Here is a 25,534-nt window from a genome sequence, read left to right as displayed (position 1 = left end):
TATATTTTAGGTTAATATAATGTTCTCTAGTGGACATTAAACAAATTATGACATAAAAACCTTATTTTTCCCCTCGAACACATTCTTGAAAAAGTGAACAGTATTGTTTTCATATTTGAATTATTTTGACTTTTATCTTACATATGGTTTTGAAAACTTTCTAATCAACCAGCAAACTGATACATGTCATTTCAATGTTTTTAGTGGTATACTTAAGAAAAACTTACTTTTTTGTAATTTAAATTCGTTTTAAAAAATTCAAAATATAACATATAAGAAAAATATAACATATAAGAAAAATATAACATATAAGGTGTCCTCATTTTTGTATTTTAAAGTCGTTTTAAAGAAATATATAACATATAAGGTTTCTTCATTTTTGTAATTTAAAATCATTTAAAAAAATTCAAAATATAACATATAAGAAAACATCTAATTTTTTAATTATATGGTTAATGTGATTGTTTATTTTTTTAAAAAATATAAAATTAAACAAAAATGAAGAAGGATGCAAAAATTGTTATCAAATCTTTATTATTCAAAATCATCAATTGTCATATATATGTAAATCATATTAGGTAATTCGGTAACTTTTATTTAAGGAAAGAATACACACTTCTTATATTTTAGGTTAATATAATGTTCTCTACTGAACATTAAACAAATTATGACATAAAAACCTTATTTTTTCATCGAACACATTTTTGAAAAAAGTTAACAGTATTGTTTCCACAGTTAAATTATTTTGAATTTTATCTTGCATATGGTTTTGAAAGCTTTCAAATCAACCATCGAATTGATACATGTCATTTTAATGTTTTTAGTCGTTTATTTAAGGTAAACTTACATTTTTGTAATTTAAAGTCTTTTTAAAAAAATTCAAAATATAACATATAAGAAAATTCTAACATATAAGAAAAATATAACATATAAGGTGTCCTCATTTTTGTATTTTAAAGTCATTTAAAAAATATATATATAACATATAAGGTTTCCTCATTTTTGTAATTTAAAGTCATTTTAAAAAATTAAAAATATAACATATAAGAAAAAATCTAATTTTTTTATTATATGGTTAATGTGATTGTTTAATTTTTTTTAATAATATAACTTTAAACAAAAATGAAGAATGATGCAAAAATTGTTATCAAATCTTCAATTTTCATAATAATTAATTGCCATTATTCATAATAATTAATTGCCATATATATGTAAATCATATTAGGTAATTCCGTAGCTTTTATTTAAGGAAAGAATACACACTTCCTATATTTTAGGTTAATATAATGTTCTCTAGTGTTATATAATTATAAAATAATGTGACACCATTAGATTAAACTATACTTTATATTAGATGCTCTAGAATTCTTTGAAATAGAATTTAGAAGGCATTTAGAGTGCCACCTAGGATTTGGGGTTTTTTTTAATTAATACAAAATTAAGGTTCTCATTTTTCAAATGCTTCTCAATTAATATATAGGGGATATTCTGAAGGAATAATCAAACTCAAGAGATTGAGATAAGCTTTTTTTAAAAAAACCTTGATATCTAATCTTTACTGAAAAAGTATAATAGACAAATATGAACAAACAAGTAGGAAACTAGGAATCAAGGGCTTTCAAATTTCAGTAGATATGGAGAGTAAATATTTACCATTTTGGTAAAAAAATATATCTGACTTTAATGGAGAGAGAGAGAGGCAATTCATGGGGGGTTATGATAATAAAATAAAAATCTTGGAGATATAATTAGAATTGAGATCCGACCCCAAAGGTTTCTTTTTAGCATACAAAATCCTTTGGCAGGAAAAAGTTACATCAACCCTTTTCTCTCTTCAGATCTCCATCTCTCTCTCCCCTTTCACGGTAACACCTTCTCTCTCTCTCTAATTGAATCTTCGTGTGATGAACACTTATCCGCTTTCGATTGTTTGCTGCTTATAATATTCTTCTTCTCCTTCTCTTTCTGAATCATTTGATCACCTCTCATCTATAAAGGTTTGATCTTTCTCTCTGTTTCAATCGATTCGACTCTGCCTTAAAACATTTGCTCTGTTCTGTATGTATATTGAATCTGCTGTTCGTATGATCTGGTCTTTAACCATGAACAAGATGATTACTTTCATGAATTAGATCCTTAAAGTTGAATCCTTTTGCATTGGATCCGTTATATTTAACTCAGAATCCTCTGTTTTTTCCTCTCTGCATCAGGATCCTCTGTTTTTTTTTGTAGAAGATGGGTGTTGAGGTTGTAAACTTCGGCGGATTTGAGGTTGCTCCAGCTCCTTTCGAAGCCAAACCCGAAACCAAACCCGAAACCAACGGGAAGGTGGAGCAAGGCAAAGGTGAGCCGCCAAAGAAAGCTGAAGAGAGTAGTAGTAGCAGCAAGATCTCCTCTGATGTACCAAAAGATGCAGCAGAAGAGTGGCCTGCGGCTAAGCAGATCCGCTCTTTCTACTTTGTAAAGTATCGTCATTTCGACGACCCCAAGATCAAAGCTAAGCTTGAGGTTGCTGATAAGGAGCTTGAGAAGCTGAACAAGGCTCGGAGTGTAGTTATTGAAGGGTTGAGAGCTAAGAAGGTAAGCTTCTTTTGCCTACTTAGACGAAAATCTTGTTGTAGCGTTGACCTTTTTTTTTTCTAATGATGCATTTAGGCGGAGAGATCCAAGTTATTTGACATGTTGGACCCGTTGAAGTCAGAGCGTCAGGGGTTCAACAACAAGTTTGATGAGAAAAGAAAAGAGATGGAACCTTTGCAGCAAGCACTGGGGAAGCTAAGAGGGAATGACGGTGGGAGTTCCCGTGGGCCTGTTATCTGTTCTTCTCAGGAAGAGCTCAACAGTATGGTAAGAATCTAATACTTGTTCTCACTTGAAGTGATCTTCTTTCTATATTGGTTTTAATTCTCATTTGGTTGTGGAAAAAAATGTAGATATACAGCTACGAGTACAGAATTCAACATGAAAGCATTCCGTTGACCGAGGAGAAGCAGCTTCTTAAAGAGATCAGGCTGCTTGAAGGGACAAGAGATAAGGTCATTGCTAATGAGGCTATGAGAGCTAAGATCAAAGAAGCTATGGGTCATAAAGATGATATCCAAGGTCAAGTTAAGGTAATAAGAGAAGAGAAGTCATGGTTTTGGAGAGTGTACTCTTGGCTTCTTTGTTTAAATGCCTTTTTAATTGCAGTTAATGGGTGCTGGTTTGGATGGAGTGAAGAAAGAGAGGCAAGCGATTTCCGCAAGGATCAATGAGCTGAGTGAGAAGGTGAAAGCAACTAAAGATGAGATTCAGGTGCTGGAGAATGAGCTCAAGACTGTGACTGAGAAGAGGGACAAAGCTTACTCAAACATTCGTGAGCTTAAGAAGCAAAGCGCTGAGACGGTACAAACACACACATAATACTCAAGAGCATGTTCTTGTGATGGAGAATGGTTTGCGACTCTTTTGTTTGTTTATATACAGAACTCAGGTTTTTACCAAGGCCGTAACGTGTTGAACAAAGCTAGAGAGTTGGCTGCGCAAAGGAACGTAGATGAGCTTGAGGCGCTCTCCAATGCAGAGGTTGAGAAGTTTGTCTCTCTCTGGTGCAGTAAGAAGAACTTCAGAGAGGATTACGAGAAGAGACTCTTGGGGTCACTTGATGCTAGGCAGATGAGCCGAGATGGAAGGATGAGGAACCCTGAAGAGAAGCCTCTTGTTGCTCGAGAGGCACCACAAGCCAAGGCAGCGCCTTCTGTAACAGAGGTTGTCCCTAAAGCTAATAAGGCAAAACAGCAGCAGCCGAAGGAGGAGGAAGTTTCTGCACCTAAACCAGACGCTGCTGCTCCTGTTGCTCAGAAGGCTGAGAAAGCTAAAGATGCAGAGAAAGGAAAGAAGAACGTTGTTGTTGTTGATGATGATGATGATGAAGAAGAAGAAGAAGTATATGGTCTTGGAAAGCCGCAGAAAGAAGAGGAAGAGGTAGATGAAGCTACGGTGAAAGAGATGAGAAAGCAAGAGGAGATTGCTAAAGCCAAGCTAGCAATGGAAAGGAAAAAGAAGCTGGCAGAGAAAGCTGCTGCTAAAGCTGCCATAAGAGCTAAAAAGGAAGCTGAGAAGAAAGAACAAAAGGTATCATATCAATGAATGCTCTTTGCCTTCTCTCTTTTCCATTATAATAATCTTCTTTTCTGTGTGTTGCAGGAGCGAGAGAAGGCGGCCAAGAAGAAGACAGGAGGCCGCAACGCATACGAGGCCATCTCTGAGGAAGTTCCAGAAGCTTCTGAGGCTGAGAAGGAGGAGATTGAAGTTCCAGTGGAGGAGAAACCAAAGAAGGAAAAGAAAGTCTTGAAGGAGAAACCAATAAGGAACAGGATCCGCAATAGAGGAGGACCAGAAACACTCCCGAGACCAATGCTCAAGCGTAAGAAGCAGACTAACTACATGGTTTGGGCTGCTCCAGCTGCTGCTGCTGTTGTGGTACTAATGCTTCTTGTCTTGGGTTACTACTACGTTCTCTAAGATCAAGGGAAGCTGAGTTGCTGTAGTTTGGGATCTTTTAAAGCTTTCTTTTGAGGATGAGACTCTTTAAACTTATGTCTCATTTATATACTGAGTAGAGACTCTTCCCTTTTAAAATACTTTTTTACATTTCACTTTCCTTGTTGTTTTCTCTTCTGTTGTTGAGGCTTTTAACTTTGAAGTAAGCAAACTCTTTTTGTTAGATCTTATAGCTGTGAGATAGTGTTCTTCTCGATTTTTGATATATTTCTTTTGTCTTCTTACTGTGCTTGCAAATACCAAAAGATGAGATTAGTACAAGATCAACTAAAGCTTTCTTCTTATTCCACCTTTGGAGAGAGTAATCACTTTTTTTTACAAACTGACACACGGGTCATAGTTTGGACAAGAACTAGTCTTTGCTTGAGGACACGTGAGAAGTGGAGTGATGAGCCACCTGTTCCTCTCTCGACACTAACTCCATTCTCAGGCTCATATATATAATAGAGAGGGAGAGGGACTAATATTTTGATCTCAATGGCGGCTAAGTATTTAGCAAAGAGAGTAACCATAAACATACACAGGACTGCTCCCTCTTCTGCTAATAGAGGAATCATTACCATCACTAGCCCTAGATATTTCTCATCCAATGCTTCTAAGATAAATTGATGCGTATAAGAAGATAAATAAAGAATCATGAAAGTTTTCATATTGTGATATCACTTGGCTCTTCCAAAACATTTACAGGGAAAGGATGGAGGAGAGGAGTCAAAGCAACAGGGAATGGGGACAACTACAGACGGTAAGGCGCCGAATGTGACGATGAATCATGCGGCTGACACATCCAAAGATGGGCTGAAACGAGCAGTAGATGTAGCAAACGAGGAGAGTGGAGATGCTAGCAAGCGGAAGAGTGGAGAGAATGATGAAGGAAGTGAAGAGGATGTATCTGTGGGTGATGATGGAACTGTTGAAGGCCAAAACCATTCATCAGGATGAGAATAGTTACCACTAGGGATGTTAAAACGGGCTATCCGAGCCCGTTTAAACCATGCCCGTTTATAACCATGCCCGTCTAAAGCCCGTGAACACATGCCTGTTTAACCAGCAAACCCGTTTAAGCCCGTTAACCGTGAGCCCGTTTAACATGGAGATGTCCGTTTAGGCCCGTGAGCCCGTTTAAGTATACAGATTTGTTTTTTTTTTGCCATGTAAATCATATTTTAAATCTGAAGAAACTGTTTTATGTAATAACTTTATCTCTGTTTTAATTATTGATCACTAGTTTTCTACCACAATAGTTACACTGACCTCTTTCCTTGCCATCACTTTCAACTCCAACTGAGGTAAAATCGTTCCAAACTGTAGAAGTTAAGCGCCTCTTGCGTGGTTTTGTTGCTTGAGTTGTTTCAGCTACTTGCGTGTCACTTGGTTCTGGTTCTTGCATCTCTGTTTCTTCCTCACTCACTGCATTTTCCTCATTCAAAGCATCTTCTTCATTCATGTTCATGTATTCCTCTTGAGCCTCAAGGATTGCAATTGTGTTGAGAGAATCTAAATCCATCCTGAAAATACACAAAAATGTTAAGATGATGATCCTTAAGATGTATATATCCTTAAGAGTAAGAGTCATGAGATGTATATACCTTAAGGACGAGCTGATGATCCTTGCCGAGTTGGATCGAATACTTCTTCCTCAGCTGGTGATCCTTGCCGATATCTGAAACCCATAATCAAAATCAGAGGAAGAGTTGTTTCAGAGATTGCTCTCGAAGAAGATGAAAAAATGTCAAAACAACATGTTTACCGTAGCTTAATGAAGAAAACGAAGAGACCCTTTTCAGCACAAGTCTCCTACAAAACCCGACGTTCTTCCAAGCGGACACAAAGTCGAGCCAAGTACGAAGATTGTGTTTTGTCTATACTCACTAGGGAGAATGAAATCGGTATGGGGAGAAGATGCATCAGACTTTAAACCAGAGAGATGGATTTCGGAAACTGGAAGTTCGATGACGACACGGTTCTCGATGACGACACGGTTCGTGATGGTTCGATGACGGGCGATGGGCGATGGGCGATGACGTGAGGTGGTTCGTGATGGGCGATGACGACACGGTCTCGTCACCGATAATCTAATTAGGGTTTGAAGTACGACCACGAGCTTGTCGGAATCTCACCTGCAGAACATTTTTTTTTTCTTATGGAATGGCTTACGGTAGAGGAGGCTTCTAACGACGTCGTTTTCTCTTTTTTTTTTTAAAAAAAAAAACTAAACGGGTAACGGGTAAAAAAATGTATATTTTGACTCTGCCCATTTATTAAACGGGCCTTAATGGGTAACCCGGTATTGACCCGTTAAGTTTTACATACAAATAAACGGGTAACGGGCCAGAAATTTTATACAGAGCCCGTTAGAGCCCGCGGGTTGGAAGCCCGTTTTTACAACCCTAGTTACCACATAGATAAATTTTATGACGTATATCAAACTTATGTAGAAACCATGAAGAAAGCAAAGTTGTAGTTAGTGACAAACTGTACCTGTGCTGGGGTATATTCTCTCACCAGTCATATAGAGTATAACTTGTTTAATCTTTATATCTAGCAGTTCAAATAGTTTTACATTTCTTAATCTGTGTTTAGCCAAGTACTCGCGAGTTAGATCCATTACATAATAAGAACATCATAATCGAACTCTCGTAGACCAAAAAAAAAAAAGAAGATCGAACTCTCATTGAATTTACCCGAGGCGAGCACAACATAGTACATGTGTCTTGACAATACGACAGAAATAAACGTATGAGAAGGTTTTGGTCCCCATTTATCCGGAGGATAGCTTGATGCTTCAAGCCTTCACCATGCTTCTATGTCCGGTCCAGCCACAAACACAATGAATCTCAACAGATAACAAAACTTGCATAGCTGAAAATGTTCTCACCAGATCATGTGTGAAAGCACTTACAGAGAATCACTGTTCAAATATGTTTTCTTCTTGCCCCTAGTATACTCTTCAAAGATTTAATGAAATTTAGAGAAATAAACCAGAGATCAAGCACCTTAAATTGAATCTGAAGCTATACTCTTCAAAGATTTAAAGACAAATCAACCAAGAAATAATGTTCATTTGCAGTAGAAATGATAATAGTCTCATCTTCCCTCTATTTATGGCTGCTGCTGCTGCTGGTGGTACTCTTCTTCTTCAGTAGATTTCCAAACTTCCGGAGCAAAGGTTTCTTCTTCTTCTGCTCTCGTTCCTTTGAGTGCAGACTCCCGGAATATTCTATATGTTCAGCTGAAGACAAGCCATTGCTTAACTGATCAAAGTTGTCACTGCCTTCTGCTTTCGATTCCTCTTCCTCTTCAGCAAACTCGTGATCTGACTCTCTCTCTGAAGAAGCTTCTCTCTTTTCTATATGGTAGCCTTCCCCTTCCATGGAGTCTTTATCTTTGTCAAGAAGATTCTCTTGCAGCTTTGATAACTCTTCGATTTTCTTGAGATATGCAGCTTCCCTTTCTCTAAGCTCTTCGTTTTCTTGAGTGGAAATGTGGAGTTTGATTTCTGTGGCAGCAACGTTGTCAGATACTTTTGACAACTCTTCAAGCTTCTTATGGTAAGAAGACTCCCTTTCTCTTAACTCTTCATTCTCCTTAACAGCTGACTGTAGTTTGGCTTCTTTCTCAGCTAATATCTCATTTGGCAATGACAACTCCTCAATCTTCTTGATGTATACATACTCCTTTTCTTTGAGCACCTCGATTTCTTGAATGCTGCTCTGCAGTATGGTTTCTTTGTTAGTCAAACTCTCATTCAATGCTGACAACTCTTCAATCTTTTTCAGATGAGCAATCTCTGTTCTTTTTAGCTCCTCAGCTTCTTGAGCAATGCTCAATAGCTTGGTTTCTTTGTCAACCAAACTCTCATTCACTGCTGACAAATCTTCAATCTTCTTCAGACAAGCAATCTCTGTCCTTTTAAGCTCATCAGCTTCTTGAACAATGCTTAACAGTTTGGTTTCTTTGTCAACCAAACTCGCATTCGCTGCTGACAAAGTTGCTGACAACTCTTCAATCTTCTTGAGATAATCAAGCTCCCTACCTCTGAGCTCCTCAGCTTCTTGAACAATGCTCAACAGTTTGGTTTCTTTGTCAACCAAGCTCACATTCGCTGCTGACAACTCTTCAATCTTCTTGAGGTAATCAAGCTCCCTCCCTTTGAGCTCATCAGCTTCTTCAACAATGCTCAACAGTTTGGTTTCTCTGTCAGCCAAGCTCACATTCTCTGCTGACAACTCTTCAATCTTCTTGAGATACTCAAGCTCCCTCCCTCTGAGCTCCTCAGCTTCTTGGACACTGCTCAACAGTTTGGTTTCTTTGTCAACCAAACTTAAATTTGCAGCTGACAACTCCTCAATCTTCTTGAGATAATCAAGTTCCCTCCCTCTGAGCTCCTCCGCTTCTTGAATAATGCTCTGCAGTATTGTCTCTTTATCCACCAAGCTTTCATTTATCTTTGACAATTCATCTCCGAGCTTTTTGTTGTCTGCAGCAGCATTCTCTAGTTCGTTTTCTTTCTCCAACAAACTTTCTTTAACTTTCACACTTTCAGCTTTCGCTTCTCCAACTCTTTCCTGCATATCCTTAAGCTCCTCCTCAAGTTCCTCAAGTTTCCTTTTCGTATTGGCTTCTTCTTCTTTTGCTGCCTTCACCTCATTTTCCTTGAGATTAAGCAAATCCTCCACCTTGCTAAGCTCTCCCTGCACAGAGAACGCTTCATCTTCCGATTTCTTCACACAAGCCATCAAATGAAGTTCTCGCAGCTCCCACTCAGTCTTCGAACTAACAATCTCATCTTGACTCTTTCCTAAACTATTTTTCAGGCTTTCGATTTCGTTTCTTGCATCTTCAAGCATACTTTCATACTTCACATTTGTCTCTTTCGCAGCCAACTTCAAACTCTCAATCTGTGTTCCACAATGTTCAAGCTCTGCTTGACATGTCAAGAGCCTCTCCTTAGCTTCCCTTGCTTCCACAGATACATCCTGCAACTCCAGAGTTAAGCTTTCCATAGCTTTCTTGGTTTCCTCTTCTTCCTTCTTACAGCTCTCCAACTCTGTAGCAAGCCCCGTCTTTTCATTCAATAGGTTCTGAATACGTGATGTTGTAGTCTTTTCATAGTCCAAAGCTTCTGCTTGTGCGGTTGCAAGGTCAGATTTGACTGACTCAACAAGCTTTTCAAGCTTAGAAGTTTCTTCTTGTAAAGTACAAACCTGACGTTGAGATTCCTGAAGATCTGTTTCCTGACTTGCAATCGTCATCACCATGGACTCAATCTTTTCTTTCAACGCAGCATTGTCCAACTCTGCCTCATGAAGCGCATGACTGTTTTCTCCCAGCTGCTTCATAGCTAAATCTAAGGACTCGGAAGCAGACGTCTTCAACTTATTTGACTCTTCAACTTGTTTTTCAAGTTCATTCTTCAACTCAGCTGCTAAGCTATTAGCACATGATTCAACGATTTTAGCAGCTTCGAGGTCAACGTGTAGCTGCTCAATGCACTCTTCTTGATCCTTCAGCTCATTCTCTAAGACGCTAACATTCTCATGCTCCCCTCTCAGCATCTCAATTTCGGATCTCAGTTTAGACACAACCTCATCTCCTTCAGTAGCCTTCTTCTGTTCCTCAGAACTAACCAATGCCTTTAACTGACTTAACTCAGAAGAAAGAACCTCCACCTTCTTCGCCTGCATCTCAGCGATCTTGGTCGCTTCCTCTGCGTGACTCAGCGCCTTGTTTTTAGCGTCAGCAGTCATAGCCAACTCTTGTTGAACCCTGTGAAGCTCTTCGGTGGTGGAGAGAAGAGCTGAGATGTCTAAAGCATGCTGGCTTCTTACAGACTCAACCTCTTTCTTCCAAGAGATATCCTTCTCGTTATGAACCGCTTCAATCTCAGAACTCTCCTGAGCTGCTGCCAGTGCTTCTTTGAGTTTCTCATTGACTTCTTTGTTTAGCTTCTCAAAGCCTTTGAGATCATCTAGAGCTTTAGCTTTGTCTTTCTTGAGCACTGCTATTTGCTCGTTAGCTTTCCTCAAATCCTCCTGAATCTGTTTCAGTTGAGCTTGTAGCTCAGATCCTTTCCCTAACCGTGATTGCGACTTCTGAAACGCCATTAAAAAAAATTATGATCAGTCTCTATAACACTAGTCTTTATAATGTCAAACGGATGGAGTTTGTTTTGACTTGCCTCAGGTGGAGTAGGGACTCTTGCAGTACGACGATCAGGAGAAGGCTTGGAGTTAACGGATTGTGGGGAACGGTCTAGTGAGAGACGTGTGCTGTGCACAGAAGACGGCGAGCTGCCATCGGATTTAGTCACTGATGATTTAGTCAGCCTTGGTGGTGGAGGAGATGGTTTACTACGAGGAGTCTCCATTAAACCGGTTCTACAAGATCATAAAGGTATTATGTACAATGTGACAATTACCATCAATGAACAAATAATGAAACAAACATCTCTATGGATCTAAATCCATAACTTAAGTAAGTTAAAACAAGTTTCCAACTTGATGGTTTGTATTGCTATGATTAATGATCCATCTCAAATTTAGAGATCTAGTTTATCAATAATCAAATTAAAAAGCATCTTAAAATGAATCCAAACACACATTTTTCCTAAGTACATGGAATGATCTGACAAAGTGAAAGAAAATATCAGTAAATGATTTCAGAAGAAAAAAAACAAAGATGTCCAGAGAGAGTAAGTGACCCACATAAGAGAATCTAACAGACACAACAACTACATTTCCGACAAAGGAAACAGAAGACAGCATCTCAGATCCAATTGCCTTTCCCAAGTTAAAACTAGTTTGGTTCTGTAATGAAAATTAAAAAATAAAAAGAGAAGGAAAGTTCCCCCACTTGGTTCTGGACGCCATTGTTGTTGTTGTTGTTGGTGAGAAATGTTTGGGGGCAGTTAGATCTCCGGCATTGCAAGTGGGAGAGACTAAACAGAAACACCAGATCGACTAAGGTTTCGTCTTCACTGGGTCTGATTGCTTCTCCACAAAGTCTTCAACTTTTTTTTTGGAGCAAAATTATTGGTAATGGGGCAGAGTGGTGGTTACCCTCTTCCTCTTCCTCTCTCTCTCTCGTCTTTTTCTTTCATTTTCCCGGTTTCGTTTTTTCAATTAAAAACAAAACAATATGAAATGACAGAAAGGACCATGGTGTAAAGTCTTGCATGTGTATTAATGAAATAAAGCGGTGTGCTGTGTGGACCTAACAAATGTGAATGGACTTTGCTCATAATGTGGGTAAAGCAGAAAAATCTCATATCTCCAGCGATCTGATTTTACAAGTTTAAGATCTACTAGAAAACTAGGTGTTTTGCCCGCGATGCAGGCTTAAACATTTTCATAATTTTTAAAAACTTTTTTGTACAATATATTCATTATACTAAAGTAAATCTTAGAATAACTTAATATTATATTTTTAATTATATAATTAAAAAAACTTATTTGATTAATATTTAATTACGTAATTTATGTTTTTAATTTTTTACTAAAATACTTTTTCAGATAACAATACAATATATATATATATAGAAATTATCTTCTTTTTTTTAATTATATTTTTAGATTTTGGATAATTCAATATTATATTTTTAATTATATAATCGGGAATTTTATTTGATTAATATTTAATTATATAATTTATATTTTTAACTTTTTACTAAAAGACTTTTTCAGATAACAATACAATATATACAAAAATTATATCTTTTCTAAATTATATTTTCAGATTTTGGATAATTATTATTATTATTATTAATTTTAATCAATTATCTAATCAAATAAATTAAAATTTCGTTTTTATTTTTTTAATTTAGTTATAAATTTTATTTGAGTAATATTTAGTTATATAATTCATGTTTTGAACTTTTTATTAAAAGACTTTTTCAGATAACAATACAATATATACAGAAATTATCTATTTTTTAAATTATATTTTTCAGATTTTGGATAATTCTTACTATTATTAATTTTAATCAATTATCTAATAAAATAAATTAACATTTCTTTTTTTATTTTTTAATTTAGTTTTACATTTTATTTGATTAATATTTAGTTATATAATTCATGTTTTTAACTTTTTACTAAAAGATTTTTTCAGATAACAATACAATATATACATAAATTAACTCTTTTTTAAATTATATTTTCATATTTTGGATAATCTTACTATTATTAATTTTAATCAATTATCTAATCAAATAAATTAAAATTTCGTTTTTATTTTTTAAATTAGTTATACATTTTATTCATTAAGGGTATAAACGTTATTAACCACTATAACTTTTAACGTGAGAGCTCGATTCCAAAAATTTACTTCGCAAATAATAGTATAGATAACCCGGGCTCCGCCCCCGGATGTTTTGGATCTTTCAATTGCTTAAAAATATATATTATATCTTTGATAAAAGAAAAATAGATAAAATATATATTTAAATAAGATATAAATATAATCAATCTGGTATTAAATATTAAAATAACTATTTAAAAGGGATAACATCAAAGCTTAAATATATAGTTTATATGCTTACATGACATCAAAATACATTTTTAATTATTTTGCATATGGTCTTAGCTTTTATGTATATTTCTCTTTCATGTTTCAAATTGAAAATACCACTTTACTTTTAAATTTATCTCATATATATTATATTATGTTTTATATTTATTATAAAGAACTGATATACTGTTATGGGCAATGGAATGTATGAAAAACTTACGACAATTTCAGGTTACGTTTGCAACGGATTGTTCTCAATTGGTGAAGATGGTTTCAACACCAGAGGAATGGCCAGCATTTGCAAGTTATTTGGAGGATATAAACAGCTTGAAAGAGAGTTTTTTCCGAGCAGAGATTATCTATGTACCAAGAACGCAGAACAAGAAAGCGGATAGCTTAGCCCGTAGCGCTAGGAAGGAAACATCTTTTGTAGTTCACATGGATCAAGATCTCCCAGTTTGGTTCACAGAGTCTATATGAGTCTGTAAAGTTGATGACAAAAAAAAAAAAAAAAGAACTGATATACTCCCGACTTATTATAGTATTGATGTATGTTTTATATTTATTCTACTCTTTTGCTCGCTACTTATTTTTTGTAACATCAATTTTTTTTTTGTTTACTACCATTTTCCAAGTTTTGTAAAACCAAAGGGAAATATTTGTTCCTTCGGATCCATTATTATATTTGGCTGGGGGTTACACCATTTTGTCAAAACTAAATGCTGAATTTATATGTATTTATATAAACTCAAAACTTGTGTTCTAAAAAAAAAAACTTGTTATTAGTGGAAAAATAACAAATGCCACACCTCCCCCCCCCCTCTTGCTCTAGGTCTGCCACCTCTCTTTTCTAATCCTTACAGCACATGCAACGGCGGTACGTAGCTGGAATCTTTAAAAAAAAATATTATAAAAACATATGAAGTCCACGCTTTTTAAATTTTTGTGCAGATTTAAGCTGTTAAATTTCTTCCGTAAGAGTTTCGTGGAGTCTGTTAACTATTCGCGGGTCCTACTGATACGTGATAGTTCGCAATTGATTAGTTTTTTTTTTCTAAATCCTGAAAAAAAAAATTAAAAGAAATAGAAAACACTTTTTTTAAAGATTTTTATGGGGTACACGGTTGTGGTTGCCCTTATACCTTTGTAAGGTAACCATAGTTTGAAAAATTGTTGATAGTTTCATTTAAACCATTAAGTAATTTATTTATCGTGGACTGACATTGAATGCAAAGTAAGTTTGGATATATTATCCCCTCTCAACTTTTAATTTTAAACCAAGACACAATAATCCCAGCATATGCATTTTACATTGTTTAATCGGTTTAAAGCTTGACTAAGACACAAAAAGGGGAGAAAAGAAGAACATGTGTGATGTATCATGTATCTAACTATAATTAATGTTATTACGACCAATTTTTTTTCCTTAAAAACAATATGTGACGTGATACATTCTCTGTCTAGGAAAAGTTCTACCAGCAATGTGCCGTGATACACCTGTTAACTGCAAAAATAACTCCTTTTTTTGTTTATGCCATATGTGTAGAACCAAGCTAGAAAATACATTTGTTGACTGCAAAAACAATTCATTATTTTTTCTTTATGCCAACTGTGTAGAACCAAAGCTAGAACAATAATCCATGAAATCTCGAGAATCAGTAGATAAACAACTGAACAACAACACCCAACCTTAAGTAACTTCTCAACTTTGATTCAAAAATCAAGCTTACGAAACATGGATGTGTTTTCCTTCTCGTAGTTGATGATGAGACCACTAATGACCAAGTAGTAAAGATAGAACTCGATAAGTCATATTCATGGCTGCTGAGTCACAAATGACTTCAAGAACAGAAATTGTTGGAGAGTTAAATTCAGACGCAGTAGACGAAACAACAAATTATTGAAAATGACGTGTAATATGATATGTAAATTTAAAATATTTTGATTGGTTTTTCTAATTTTTTTCATTTATTAACATGTTACTCTTATAATTATCTAAAAATCTGATGTGTCAATCTATGGAGAGAACCTTGTGTTATTATTGTGTTGATTTGGAGTCATCATGTGGGCTGCATGTGCCTTTCAATCATTTATTTTATTTGTATATATAAATAACAATAATTCAATCGTACAACTCTTATGATTCTCAAATGAAATCATTTTATTTTTGTCAGCAAAATGAAATCATTTATTAGTGTGAAATGTTGGTATTTTATGCATAGTATCATTTAGACGCAGTTAGGCTGGAGTGCTTTTTTGTTATGTTATGTAATCTTGTGTTGATATTATTTTGTTTGCGAATTAAAGTTATGGGACTGAAACCAATTAAACTAGTTTGAGTTTGATTTTCTAACAATTTATCTTAGTATAACTTTGACCCAAAAATCAATAATTTCAGTTTTATTTCAACTTTTTCGTTAAATTAATTTAAATTTTCTACTAAATGCACGTTCTCGCTCACTTATTTTAAAAATCAATTATGAGAGCACACAATGAAGTGAGTAACAAATGGAATTAAAAGTCATATATCATATACTAATTTGGAACTTAGATCACACGTCAAATTGTTTCGTTAAAGTTTTGTTCGTTTACGTTTATCGCCTAATCTTAGATGAGATTTCTTTTTTCCTTGTAATCGAATTGTAGCTGTTGTTATGGTGTGTTGGAAATATATAAAATAAAGTAGAGTCTGGCAAGAGAGTCAGACTTGTTGGATGGCGGTTCCCCTTAACTAGTTGGTCTGTTTCGATTTCTATTTCTTGATAGTCGGTAAGAGAAAGATAGTGTTGTGTAGATCGAACAGCTGTGTGTCAGCGTGGATTTGAAATAAAGTATATTTGCAGTGATCGGTGAAATTTCGGTTTGGTCGGCGTCGTTGGCTGCGGACTTTTGGTGATGATGGGAACTGGTAACGGGTCCCTGAACCTTAGTTTTTTTCCATCTCGCTCTGTTTATGTTTTTCTCTCCATGTGTAATAGTGATAATCCTAATCTATTTGTGAGATTCACTGCTTATTGATTCGACGACTAGTCGGACGTCTTATTCTGGGGGTTGATATTTTAATTTAATATATTTATTCTATTAAATTAGAAGTCATGACTTCTTTCATGTGTAATTTTTTAATATGGACCATCCTTTAGAAATTTTATTAAATGTGCTTTATTAAAATTAATAACACATAGAATCTTTGAACTACTTTAATCATAATATTTTTTGATATATTTTTATTTTAATTATAAATGTATATATCTATATATATTTAAAAAATCTAACAAATCTGTTTGAAAAGATTTTAACAAGATCTTAATTTTCAAAAAATTATATGTAAATATTTTCACTAATTTCGTAATTAATTTTGAAATACTATTATACATTAATATATTCACTTATCGTTTATAAAATAAAAATTAAAAATTAAATTCTATTTTTATCTATAATATAATCATAATCAACTGTATTATAAGAAACTCATTATAGGAGGATTTGCCAAATATGACTCAAAACTTGATTTTAAATACAAAATTATACCCAAACTTGAATCAAAATGCAAAATTAACGTAAAAACCTTGTGAACTTACAGCAAGCACTGGGGAAGCTAAGAGCTCAACAGTATGGTAAGAATCTAATACTTGTTCTCACTTGAAGTGATCTTATTTCTATAGTGGTTTTAGTTCTCATTTGGTTGGTGGGTTGTAGATATACAGCTACGAGTACAGGATTCAACATGAAAGCATTCCGTTGACCGAGGACAAGCAGCTTCTTAAAGAGATCAGGCTGCTTGAAGGGACTAGAGACAAAGTCATTGCTAATGAGGCTATGAGATCTAAGAACAAAGAAGCTATGGGTCATAAAGATGATATCCAAGGTCAAGTTAAGGTAATAAGAGAAGAGAAGTCATGGTTTTGGAGAGTGTACTCTTGGCTTCTTTGTTTAGTTTCATATGTGAATGCCTTCTTAATTGCAGTTAATGGGTGCTGGTTTGGATGGAGTGAAGAAAGAGGCTGAGAAGGAGGAGATTGAAGCTCCAGTGGAGGAGAAACCAAAGAAGGAAAAGAAAGTGTTGAAGGAGAAACCAATAAGGAACAGGATCCGCAATAGAGGGGGACCAGAAACACTCCCGAGACCAATGCTCAAGCGTAAGAAGCAGACTAACTACATGGTTTGGGCTGCTCCAGCTGCTGCTGCTGTTGTGGTACTAATGCTTCTTGTCTTGGGTTACTACTACGTTCTCTAAGATCAAGGGAATCTGAGTTGCTGTAGTTTGGGATCTTTTTAAAGCTTTCTTTTGAGGATGAGACTCTTTAAAACTTATGTCTCATTTACATACTGAGTAGAGACTCTTCCCTTTTAAAATACTTTTTTACATTTCACTTTCCTTGTTGTTTTCTCTTCTGTTGTTGAGGCTTTTAACTTTGAAGTAAGAAAACTCTTTTTGTTACATCTTATAGCTGTGAGATAGTGTTCTTCTCGATTTTTGATATATTTCTTTTGTCTTTTTACTGTGCTGGCAAATACCAAAAGATGAGATTACTACATCAACTCAAGCTTTCTTGTTACACCTTTGGAGAGTAATCACTTTTCTTAACAAACTGACACGCTGATCATAGTTCGGACAAGAACTAGTCTTTGCTTGAGGACACGTGAGAAGTGTAGTGATGAGCCACCTGTTTCTCTCTCGACACTAACACTAACGCCATCATCAGGCTCATATATATATTAGAGAGGGAGAGAAAGAATCATATTTTGATCTCAATGGCGGCTATGTTTTTAGCAAAAAGAGTAACCATAAACATACACATAGCTACTTCTCTACACAGGAGTGCTCCATCTTTTGCTAATAGAGGACTCATTACAATCACTAGCCTTAGATACTTCTCATCCAACGTAAGGTTCTTTTTGCTTCTAAGAGATTTATGCGTATAAGAAGATTAATGAAGTATTCATATGGTGATATCACTTGGCTCTTCCAAAACTTTTGCAGGGAAATGACTTAGGAGAGAAGTCAAAGGGAGAGGGAATGGGGACAACTACAGATGGCAAGGCGCCGAATGTGACGATGAGTCATGCGGCTGACACATCCAAAGATGGGTTGAAACGAGCAGTAGATGTAGCAAACGAGGAGAGTGGAGATGCTAGCAAGCGGAAGAGTGGAGAGAATAGTGAAGGAAGTGAAGAGGATGTAGCTGTGGGTGATGATGGAACTGTTGAAGGCCAAAACCAGTCATCAGGATGAGAATGGTATGACGTATATCAACTTATGTAGAAACCATGGAGATGCAAGGAGAAAGCAAAGTTGTAGCTGGTGAGAAACTGTACCTGTGTTGGGGTATACTCACACCAGTCATATAGAGTATAACTGGTTTAATCCTTATATCTAGCAGTTAAAAAATACGTTTTACATTTCTTAATCTCTGTGTTTAGCCAAGTATTCACGAGTTGGAGATATATTCAATTTGTTAGTGTGATCCATTACATAATAAGAACATCATAATCAAACTCTCGTTGACCAAAAAAAAGAAGAAGATCGAACTCTCATTGAATTTACCCGAGGCGGGCACAACACAGTACATGTGTATTGACAATACGACAGAAATAAACATATGAGAAGGTTTTGGTCCCCATATATCCGGAGGATAGCTTTATACTCCAAGCCTTCACCATGCTTCTATGTCCGGTCCAGCCACAAACACAATGAATCTCAACAGATAACAAAACTTGCATAGCTAAAAATGTTCTCACCAGATCATGTGTGAAAGCACTTACAGGGCATCACTGTTCAAATATGTTTTCTATTTGCAAAATGATATGATACTCTTGCCCCTAGTATACTCTTCAAAGATTTAATGAAATTTAGAGAGATAAACCAGAGATCAAGCACCTTAAATTGAATCTGGAGATATACTCTTCAAAGATTTAAAGACAAATCAACCAAGAAATAATGTTCAGTTGCAATAGAAATGATAATAGTCTCATCTTCCCTCTATTTATGGCTGCTGCTGCTGCTGCTTGTACTCTTCTTCTTCAGTAGATTTCCAAACTTCCGGAGCAAAGGTTTCTTCTTCTTCTGCTCTAGTTCCTTTGAGTGCAGACTCCCAGAATATTCTATATGTTCAGCTGAAGACAAGCCATTGCTTAACTGATCAAAGTTCTCACTGCCTTCTGCTTTTGATTCCTCTTCCTCTTCAGCAAACTCGTGCTCTGACTCTCTCTCTGAAGACGCTTCTCTCTTTTCTATATGGTAGCCTTCCCCTTCAGTTGAGTCTTTATCTTTCTCTCCTTCATCTTTGTGAGCTAACAAATGGACTGGTGTGTCACCGTTCAGATGGTTATCAATGGCTTCCACTGGAGTTTCTTGTACCTTTTGTTCTCCTGTACTGTGCTTGCCGTTTTCATCTGGTTTCTCTTCTTTTTCTAGCAACTCCGATAACTCTTCTATCTTCTTAACCGCGGAAGCCTCCCTGGTCTTCAGCTCAGCGTTATCATGAATCACAGCCTGCAACTCGGCTTCTTTGTCAAGCAGGATTGACAACTCCTCTATCTTCTTTGCCTTTGAAGCTTCCTGCACTCTAAGCTCTTCATTTTCTTGATGAAGTCTTTGAAATTCGTTTTCCTTCTCAAGCCAACTCTGCTCGAGATGCAGCAACTCGTCGATCTTCTTCAAAGATGCTTCCTCTTTGGCCTTGAGCTCCTCGTTCTCATGGAAAACGCCCTGCAGCTCGTTCTCTTTATCAAGTAAACTCTGTTTAAGGGTTGTCAACTCTTCAATCTTCTGAGCCAGTGATGCAGCATTGGCCTTGAGCTCTTCGTTCTCGACTACTGCAGTCTTGAGCTCGTTTTCTTTACCAACCAAGCTTTGTTTAAGATCAGACAACTCCTCTATTGTCTTAAGCGATGAAGCCTCTTTGGATTTGAGCTCCTCGTTTTCGCAAACGACGTTGTGTAACTCGCTCTCTTTCACGAGCAAGGTTTTGTTTAGATTTGATAACTCTTCAATCTTCTTTTGGGATAGAGAGTCTTTGGCTTTAAGGTCCTCAATCTCAAGGACCTTACCTTCAAGCTCAGTTTCTCTGTCAAGAAGAGACTCTTGCAGCTTAGCTAACTCTTCGATCTTCTTGAGGTATGCAGCCTCTCTTTCTCTAAGCTCTTCGTTTTCTTGAGTGGAAATGTGGAGTTTGATTTCTCTGGCAGCAACGTTGTCAGATACTTTTGACAACTCTTCAAGCTTCTTATGGTAAGAAGACTCCCTTTCTCTTAACTCTTCATTCTCCTTAACAGCTGAGTGTAGTTTGGCTTCTTTCTCAGCTAATATCTCATTTGGCAATGACAACTCCTCAATCTTCTTGATGTATACATACTCCTTTTCTTTGAGCACCTCGATTTCTTGAATGGTGCTCTGCAGTTTGGTTTCTTTGTTAGTCAAACTCTCATTCAATGCTGACAACTCTTCAATCTTTTTCAGATGAGCAATCTCTGATCTTTTAAGCTCCTCAGCTTCTTGAACAATGGTCAATAGTTTGGTTTCTTTGTCAATCAAACTTTCATTTACTGCTGACAACTCTTCAATCTTCTTCAGACAAGCAATCTCTGTCCTTTTAAGCTCATCAGCTTCTTGAACAATGCTTAACAGTTTGGTTTCTTTGTCAACCAAACTCGCATTCGCTGCTGACAAAGTTGCTGACAACTCTTCAATCTTCTTGAGATAATCAAGCTCCCTACCTCTGAGCTCCTCAGCTTCTTGAACAATGCTCAACAGTTTGGTTTCTTTGTCAACCAAGCTCATATTCGCTGCTGACAACTCTTCAATCTTCTTTAGGTAATCAAGCTCCCTCCCTTTGAGCTCATCAGCTTCTTCAACAATGCTCAACAGTTTGGTTTCTTTGTCAGCCAAGCTCACATTCTCTGCTGACAACTCTTCAATCTTCTTGAGATACTCAAGCTCCCTCTCTCTGAGCTCCTCAGCTTCTTGGACACTGCTCAACAATTTGGTTTCTTTGTCAAGCAAACTTAAATTTGCAGCTGACAACTCCTCAATCTTCTTGAGATAAGCAAGTTCCCTCCCTCTGAGCTCCTCCGCTTCTTGAATAATGCTCTGCAGTATTGTCTCTTTATCCACCAAGCTTTCATTCATCTTTGACAATTCATCTCCGAGCTTTTTGTTGTCTGTAGCAGCATTCTCTAGTTCGTTTTCTTTCTCCAACAAACTTTCTTTAACTTTCACACTTTCAGCTTTCGCTTCTCCAACTCTTTCCTGCATATCCTTAAGCTCCTCCTCAAGTTCCTCAAGTTTCCTCTTCGTATTGGCTTCTTCTTCTTTTGCTGCCTTCACCTCATTTTCCTTGAGATTAAGCAAATCTTCCACCTTGCTAAGCTCTCCCTGCAGAGAGAACGTTTCATCTTCCGATTTCTTCACACAAGCCATCAAATGGAGTTCTCGCTGTTCCCACTCAGTCTTCGAACTGGCACTCTCATCTTGACTCTTTTCTAAACTATTCTTCAGGCTTTCAATTTCGTTTCTTGCATCTTCAAGCATTCTTTCAGACTTCTCATTTGTCTCTTTCGCGGCCAACTTCAAACTCTCAATCTGAGTTCCACAATGTTCAAGCTCTGCTTGACATGTCAAGAGCCTCTCCTTAGCTTCCCTTGCTTCCACAGATACTTCCTGCAACTCCAGAGTTAAGCCTTCCATAGCTTTCTTGGTTTCCTCTTCTTCCTTCCTACAGCTCTCCAGCTCTGTCGCAAGCTCCGTCTTTTCATTCAGTAAGTTCTGAATATGTGATGTTGTAGTCTTTTCATTGTCCAAAGCTTCTTCTTGGGCGGTTGCAAGGTCAGCCTTCACTGACTCAACGAGTTTTTCAAGCTTAGAAGTTTCTTCTTTCAAAGTGCAAACCTGGCGTTGAGATTCCTGAAGATCTTCTTCCTGCCTTGCAATTGTCATCACCATGGACTCAATCTTTTCTTTCAACGCAGCATTGTCCAACTCTGCCTCATGAAGCGCATGACTGTTTTCTCCCAGCTTCTTCATAGCTGAATCTAAAGACTCTGAAGCAGACGTCTTCAACTTATTTGACTCTTCAACTTGTTTTTCAAGTTCATTCTTCAACTCAGCTGCTAAGCTATTAGCACATGATTCAACGATTTTAGCAGCTTCGAGGTCAACGTGGAGCTGCTCAATGCACTCTTCTTGATCCTTCACCTTATTCTCTAAGACGCTAACATTCTCAAGCTCCCCTCTCAGCATCTCAATTTCGGATCTCAGTTTAGACACAACCTCATCTCCTTCAGTAGCCTTCTTCTTTTCCTCAGAACTAACCAATGCCTTTAGCTGACTTAACTCAGCAGAAAGAACCTCCACCTTCTCCGCCTGCATCTCAGCGATCTTGGTCGCTTCCTCTGCGTGACTCAGCGCCTTGTTTTTAGCGTCAGCAGTCATAGCCAACTCTTGTTGAACCCTGTGGAGCTCTTCAGTGGTGGAGAGAAGAGCTGAGATGTCTAAAGCATGCTGGCTTCTTACAGACTCAACCTCTTTCTTCCAAGAGATATCCTTCTCGTGATGAACCGCTTCAATCTCGGAACTCTCCTGAGCTGCTGCCAGTGCTTCTTTGAGTTTCTCATTGGCTTCTTTGTTTAGCTTCTCAAAGCCTTTGAGATCATCGAGAGCTTTTGCTTTGTCTTTCTTGAGCACTGCTATTTGCTCGTTAGCTTTCCTCAAATCCTCCTGAATCTGTTTCAGTTGTGCTTGTAGCTCAGATCCTTTCCCTAACCGTGACTGCGACTTCTGAAACGCCATTAAAAAAATTTATGATCAGTCTCTATAACATTGTCATCAAAACAAGAGAAGCTTCAATATGTCAAGTGGATGGAGTTTGTTTTGACTTGCCTCAGGTGGAGTAGGAACTCTTGCAGTACGACGATCAGGAGAAGGCTTGGAGTTAACAGATTGTGGGGAACGGTCTAGTGAGAGACGGGTGCTGTGCACAGAAGATGGTGAACTGCCATCGGATTTAGTCACTGATGATTTAGTCAGTCTTGGTGGTGGAGGAGATGGTTTACTACGAGGAGTCTCCATTAAACCGGTTCTACAATAAGAGAAAGGTATAAGTACAATGTGACAATCACCATCAATGAACAAATAATGAAACAAACATCTCTATGGATCTAAATCCATAACTTAAGTACGTTAAACAAGTTTCCAACTTGATGGTTTGCATTGCTACAATTAATGATTAGAGATCTAATTATCAAAAATCAAATTAAAAAAAAAGCATCTAAAATGAATCCAAAAGCACATTTTTTTTTCCACAGTACATGGAATGATCTGACAAACTAAGAGAACACATATTGCAGAATCAGTGAATAATTTCAGAAGAAAAAACAAAGATGTCCAGAGAAAGTGACCCACATCTAACAGACACAACTATATTTCCGACAAAGGAAACAGAAGACAGCATCTCAGATCCAATTGCCTTTCCCAAGTTAAAACTAGTTTGGTTCTGTAATGAAAATTAAAAATAAAAGGAGAAGGAAAGTTCCCCCACTTGGTTCTGGACGCCATTGTTGTTGTTGCAGAAGAAGTAACACTTCAAAGCTTCAAAGAAGAAACGCAGAAGAGAAAAAAAAATGGTGAGAAATGTTTGGGGGCAGTTAAATCTCCGGCATTGCAAGTGGGAGAGACTAAACAGAAACACCAGATCGATTAAGGTTTCGTCTTCACTGGGTCTGATTGCTTCTCCACAAAGTCTTCAACTTTTTTTTTGTAGCAAAATTATTGGTAATGGGGCAGAGTGGTGGTTACCCTCTTCTTTTCTCTCTCTCTCTCTCTCTCTCTCTCTCTCTCTCTCTCTCTCTCGTCTTTTTCTTTCATTTTCCCGGTTCCGTTTTTTTCAATTAAAAACAAAACAATATGAAATGACAGAAAGGACCATGGTGTAAAGTTTTGCATGTGTATTAATGAAATAAAGCGGTGTGTTGTGTGGACCTAACAAATGTGAATGGACTTTGCTCATAATGCGGGTAGAGCAGAAAAATCTCAAATTTCCAGCGATCTGATTTTACAAGTTTAAGATCTATTTGGAGTCATCATGTGGGCTGCATGTGCCTTTCAATCATTTATTTTATTTGTGTATAAATAACAATAATTAAATCGTACAACTCATTGTTATTCTCTAATGCACTCATTATTAGTGTGAAATGTTGGTATCCTTTAGAGGCTAGAGTGTTTGTTTTGTTTTTATTATTTAACTTTGTGTTGATATAATTTTGTTTACGAATTAAAGTTATGAAACTGAAACCAATTAAACTGGTTTGAGTTTGGTTTTCTAACAATTTATCTTAAGACTTTGACCCAAAAATCAGGTGATGATTGTTTGCATGGTTTTTGGATTTTAGTTTTTGGTTTTTAGATTTTGGTTTTTAGATTTTAGTTTTTGGTTTTTAGATTTTGATTTTTGATTTTGGTGTAAATTTTAGTTTTTCAAAAAACTTGAATGGTGATTCTAAATTCTGGTTTTTGGTTTTTCATTTTTTTTTAACTTTTTTTTTGTATATTGCGAAAGCTAAAGTTTGATTAGTAGTTTATTTAATTTTAAAGTTATTTATTATTTTTAAGAACTTCACTTATAAGTTAATTTCTTTTTAAATAACTTAAAATCACTTATAAACAGAGTATTTTTCATATTACATATGTTATATGATTCTTACTAAACATTATTTTTATAGTAATTACCATTTTATTTATTTTCCTATATTAATTCATAAATGTAGTATGAGACCAAACAATCAAATAAAAATATCTTTGTTAATTTTTTGTATATTGAATTTTTATTTTAATAAAGTTTATAGATTTTAATGGTCAATAGATGCTTTCAGTGTGAACGTAAATGTAGTAAACATATAGCCATGAAATAAGACGAAGAAACTGCTACTAAAATTTTTAAATCTGAAAAAAAAAATTACAAAATCCATCGTTTTACTGCTATAAAACTAGTGAAATCTAGATTTTGGTTTTTGATTACAATTGAACAGTTATTTCAAAAACTAGTTTCCCTATTTTTTAGGGAATCAATTTCTTCAAAATCTTGATTGGATAATAAAATAGATTTTGAGAATCAAAAACCAAAAACCATTTTAAAAACTACAAACAATCAATAATTTCAGTTTTATTTCAACTTTTTCGTTAAATTAATTTAACATATGAGACAAGCTCACATCCTCGACGTCCTCATGTAATCTTTGGTGTATCTCAATCTCTGTCGAGAATGTAGGCCATTCCATCGGGTTAGTAGTCATATCCACTAGGTCCGAGCAGTCTGTCTCGAACCGTACCGAGGTTATCCTTATGTCTCTCATACATAAAGTTGCCCAAAATAAACCCTCCATCTCAGCATGCAGAGCTGAGAGGCTCCTACTGCATTTTCGCAGTCCAAAGTACTCAAAACCCGTTTGATCCTTAAGACTCTACCCTAAGCCACTAACATTGCCATTGTTATCC

The 25,534-nt window shown here is 36.2% G+C and overlaps 5 protein-coding genes across 8 annotated transcripts; 3 read left to right on the top strand and 2 right to left on the bottom strand.

Annotated features, from left to right (window-relative positions):
* The first annotated feature begins 1,680 nt into the window (after nucleotides 1-1,680).
* On the top strand, nucleotides 1,681-17,492 carry LOC103834799 (proton pump-interactor 1). Of its 4 annotated transcripts, XM_009110886.3 has the most exons (8): nucleotides 1,681-1,865; nucleotides 2,211-2,580; nucleotides 2,656-2,847; nucleotides 2,934-3,113; nucleotides 3,190-3,384; nucleotides 3,466-4,113; nucleotides 4,186-4,269; nucleotides 17,048-17,492. In XM_009110886.3, the coding sequence occupies exons 2-8, from the start codon at nucleotides 2,236-2,238 to the stop codon at nucleotides 17,279-17,281; spliced, it is 1,878 nt and encodes a 625-aa protein (XP_009109134.1). In that variant the 5' UTR covers nucleotides 1,681-1,865; nucleotides 2,211-2,235; the 3' UTR covers nucleotides 17,282-17,492. The 4 variants fall into 4 exon arrangements, with proteins under 4 accessions (XP_009109134.1, XP_009109131.1, XP_009109132.1 ...); XM_009110883.3 differs by lacking the exon at nucleotides 17,048-17,492 and having other exon boundaries at nucleotides 4,186-4,749; XM_009110884.3 differs by lacking the exon at nucleotides 17,048-17,492 and having other exon boundaries at nucleotides 1,765-1,997; nucleotides 4,186-4,749.
* LOC103834800 lies at nucleotides 5,002-7,077 on the top strand. The gene is made up of 3 exons (XM_009110887.3): nucleotides 5,002-5,133; nucleotides 5,230-5,487; nucleotides 6,934-7,077. The coding sequence occupies exons 1-2, from the start codon at nucleotides 5,020-5,022 to the stop codon at nucleotides 5,479-5,481; spliced, it is 366 nt and encodes a 121-aa protein (XP_009109135.1). The 5' UTR covers nucleotides 5,002-5,019; the 3' UTR covers nucleotides 5,482-5,487; nucleotides 6,934-7,077.
* On the bottom strand, nucleotides 7,377-11,646 carry LOC103834802 (WEB family protein At4g27595, chloroplastic). Its single transcript, XM_009110888.3, has 3 exons — nucleotides 11,395-11,646; nucleotides 10,721-10,919; nucleotides 7,377-10,634 (listed from the first exon to the last, which is right to left on the bottom strand). The coding sequence occupies exons 1-3, from the start codon at nucleotides 11,409-11,411 to the stop codon at nucleotides 7,638-7,640; spliced, it is 3,213 nt and encodes a 1,070-aa protein (XP_009109136.2). The 5' UTR covers nucleotides 11,412-11,646; the 3' UTR covers nucleotides 7,377-7,637.
* Nucleotides 17,493-17,706: 214 nt separating the features above from the next.
* LOC103834804 lies at nucleotides 17,707-18,455 on the top strand. The gene is made up of 2 exons (XM_009110889.3): nucleotides 17,707-17,931; nucleotides 18,029-18,455. Exons 1-2 carry the CDS (start codon nucleotides 17,800-17,802, stop codon nucleotides 18,278-18,280), a joined length of 384 nt encoding a protein of 127 aa, XP_009109137.1. The 5' UTR covers nucleotides 17,707-17,799; the 3' UTR covers nucleotides 18,281-18,455.
* Nucleotides 18,456-18,873: 418 nt separating this feature from the next.
* LOC103834805 (putative WEB family protein At1g65010, chloroplastic) lies at nucleotides 18,874-23,899 on the bottom strand. Its single transcript, XM_033277074.1, has 3 exons — nucleotides 23,583-23,899; nucleotides 22,925-23,123; nucleotides 18,874-22,822 (listed from the first exon to the last, which is right to left on the bottom strand). Exons 1-3 carry the CDS (start codon nucleotides 23,597-23,599, stop codon nucleotides 19,028-19,030), a joined length of 4,011 nt encoding a protein of 1,336 aa, XP_033132965.1. The 5' UTR covers nucleotides 23,600-23,899; the 3' UTR covers nucleotides 18,874-19,027.
* Nucleotides 23,900-25,534: the final 1,635 nt, after the last annotated feature.

This window comes from Brassica rapa, chromosome A08, assembly GCF_000309985.2.
Source record: "Brassica rapa cultivar Chiifu-401-42 chromosome A08, CAAS_Brap_v3.01, whole genome shotgun sequence".
NCBI lineage: Eukaryota > Viridiplantae > Streptophyta > Magnoliopsida > Brassicales > Brassicaceae > Brassica > Brassica rapa.
The sequence above is the reverse complement of the archived record's forward strand: the minus strand, read 5'-3'. Positions and strand labels throughout refer to the sequence as shown.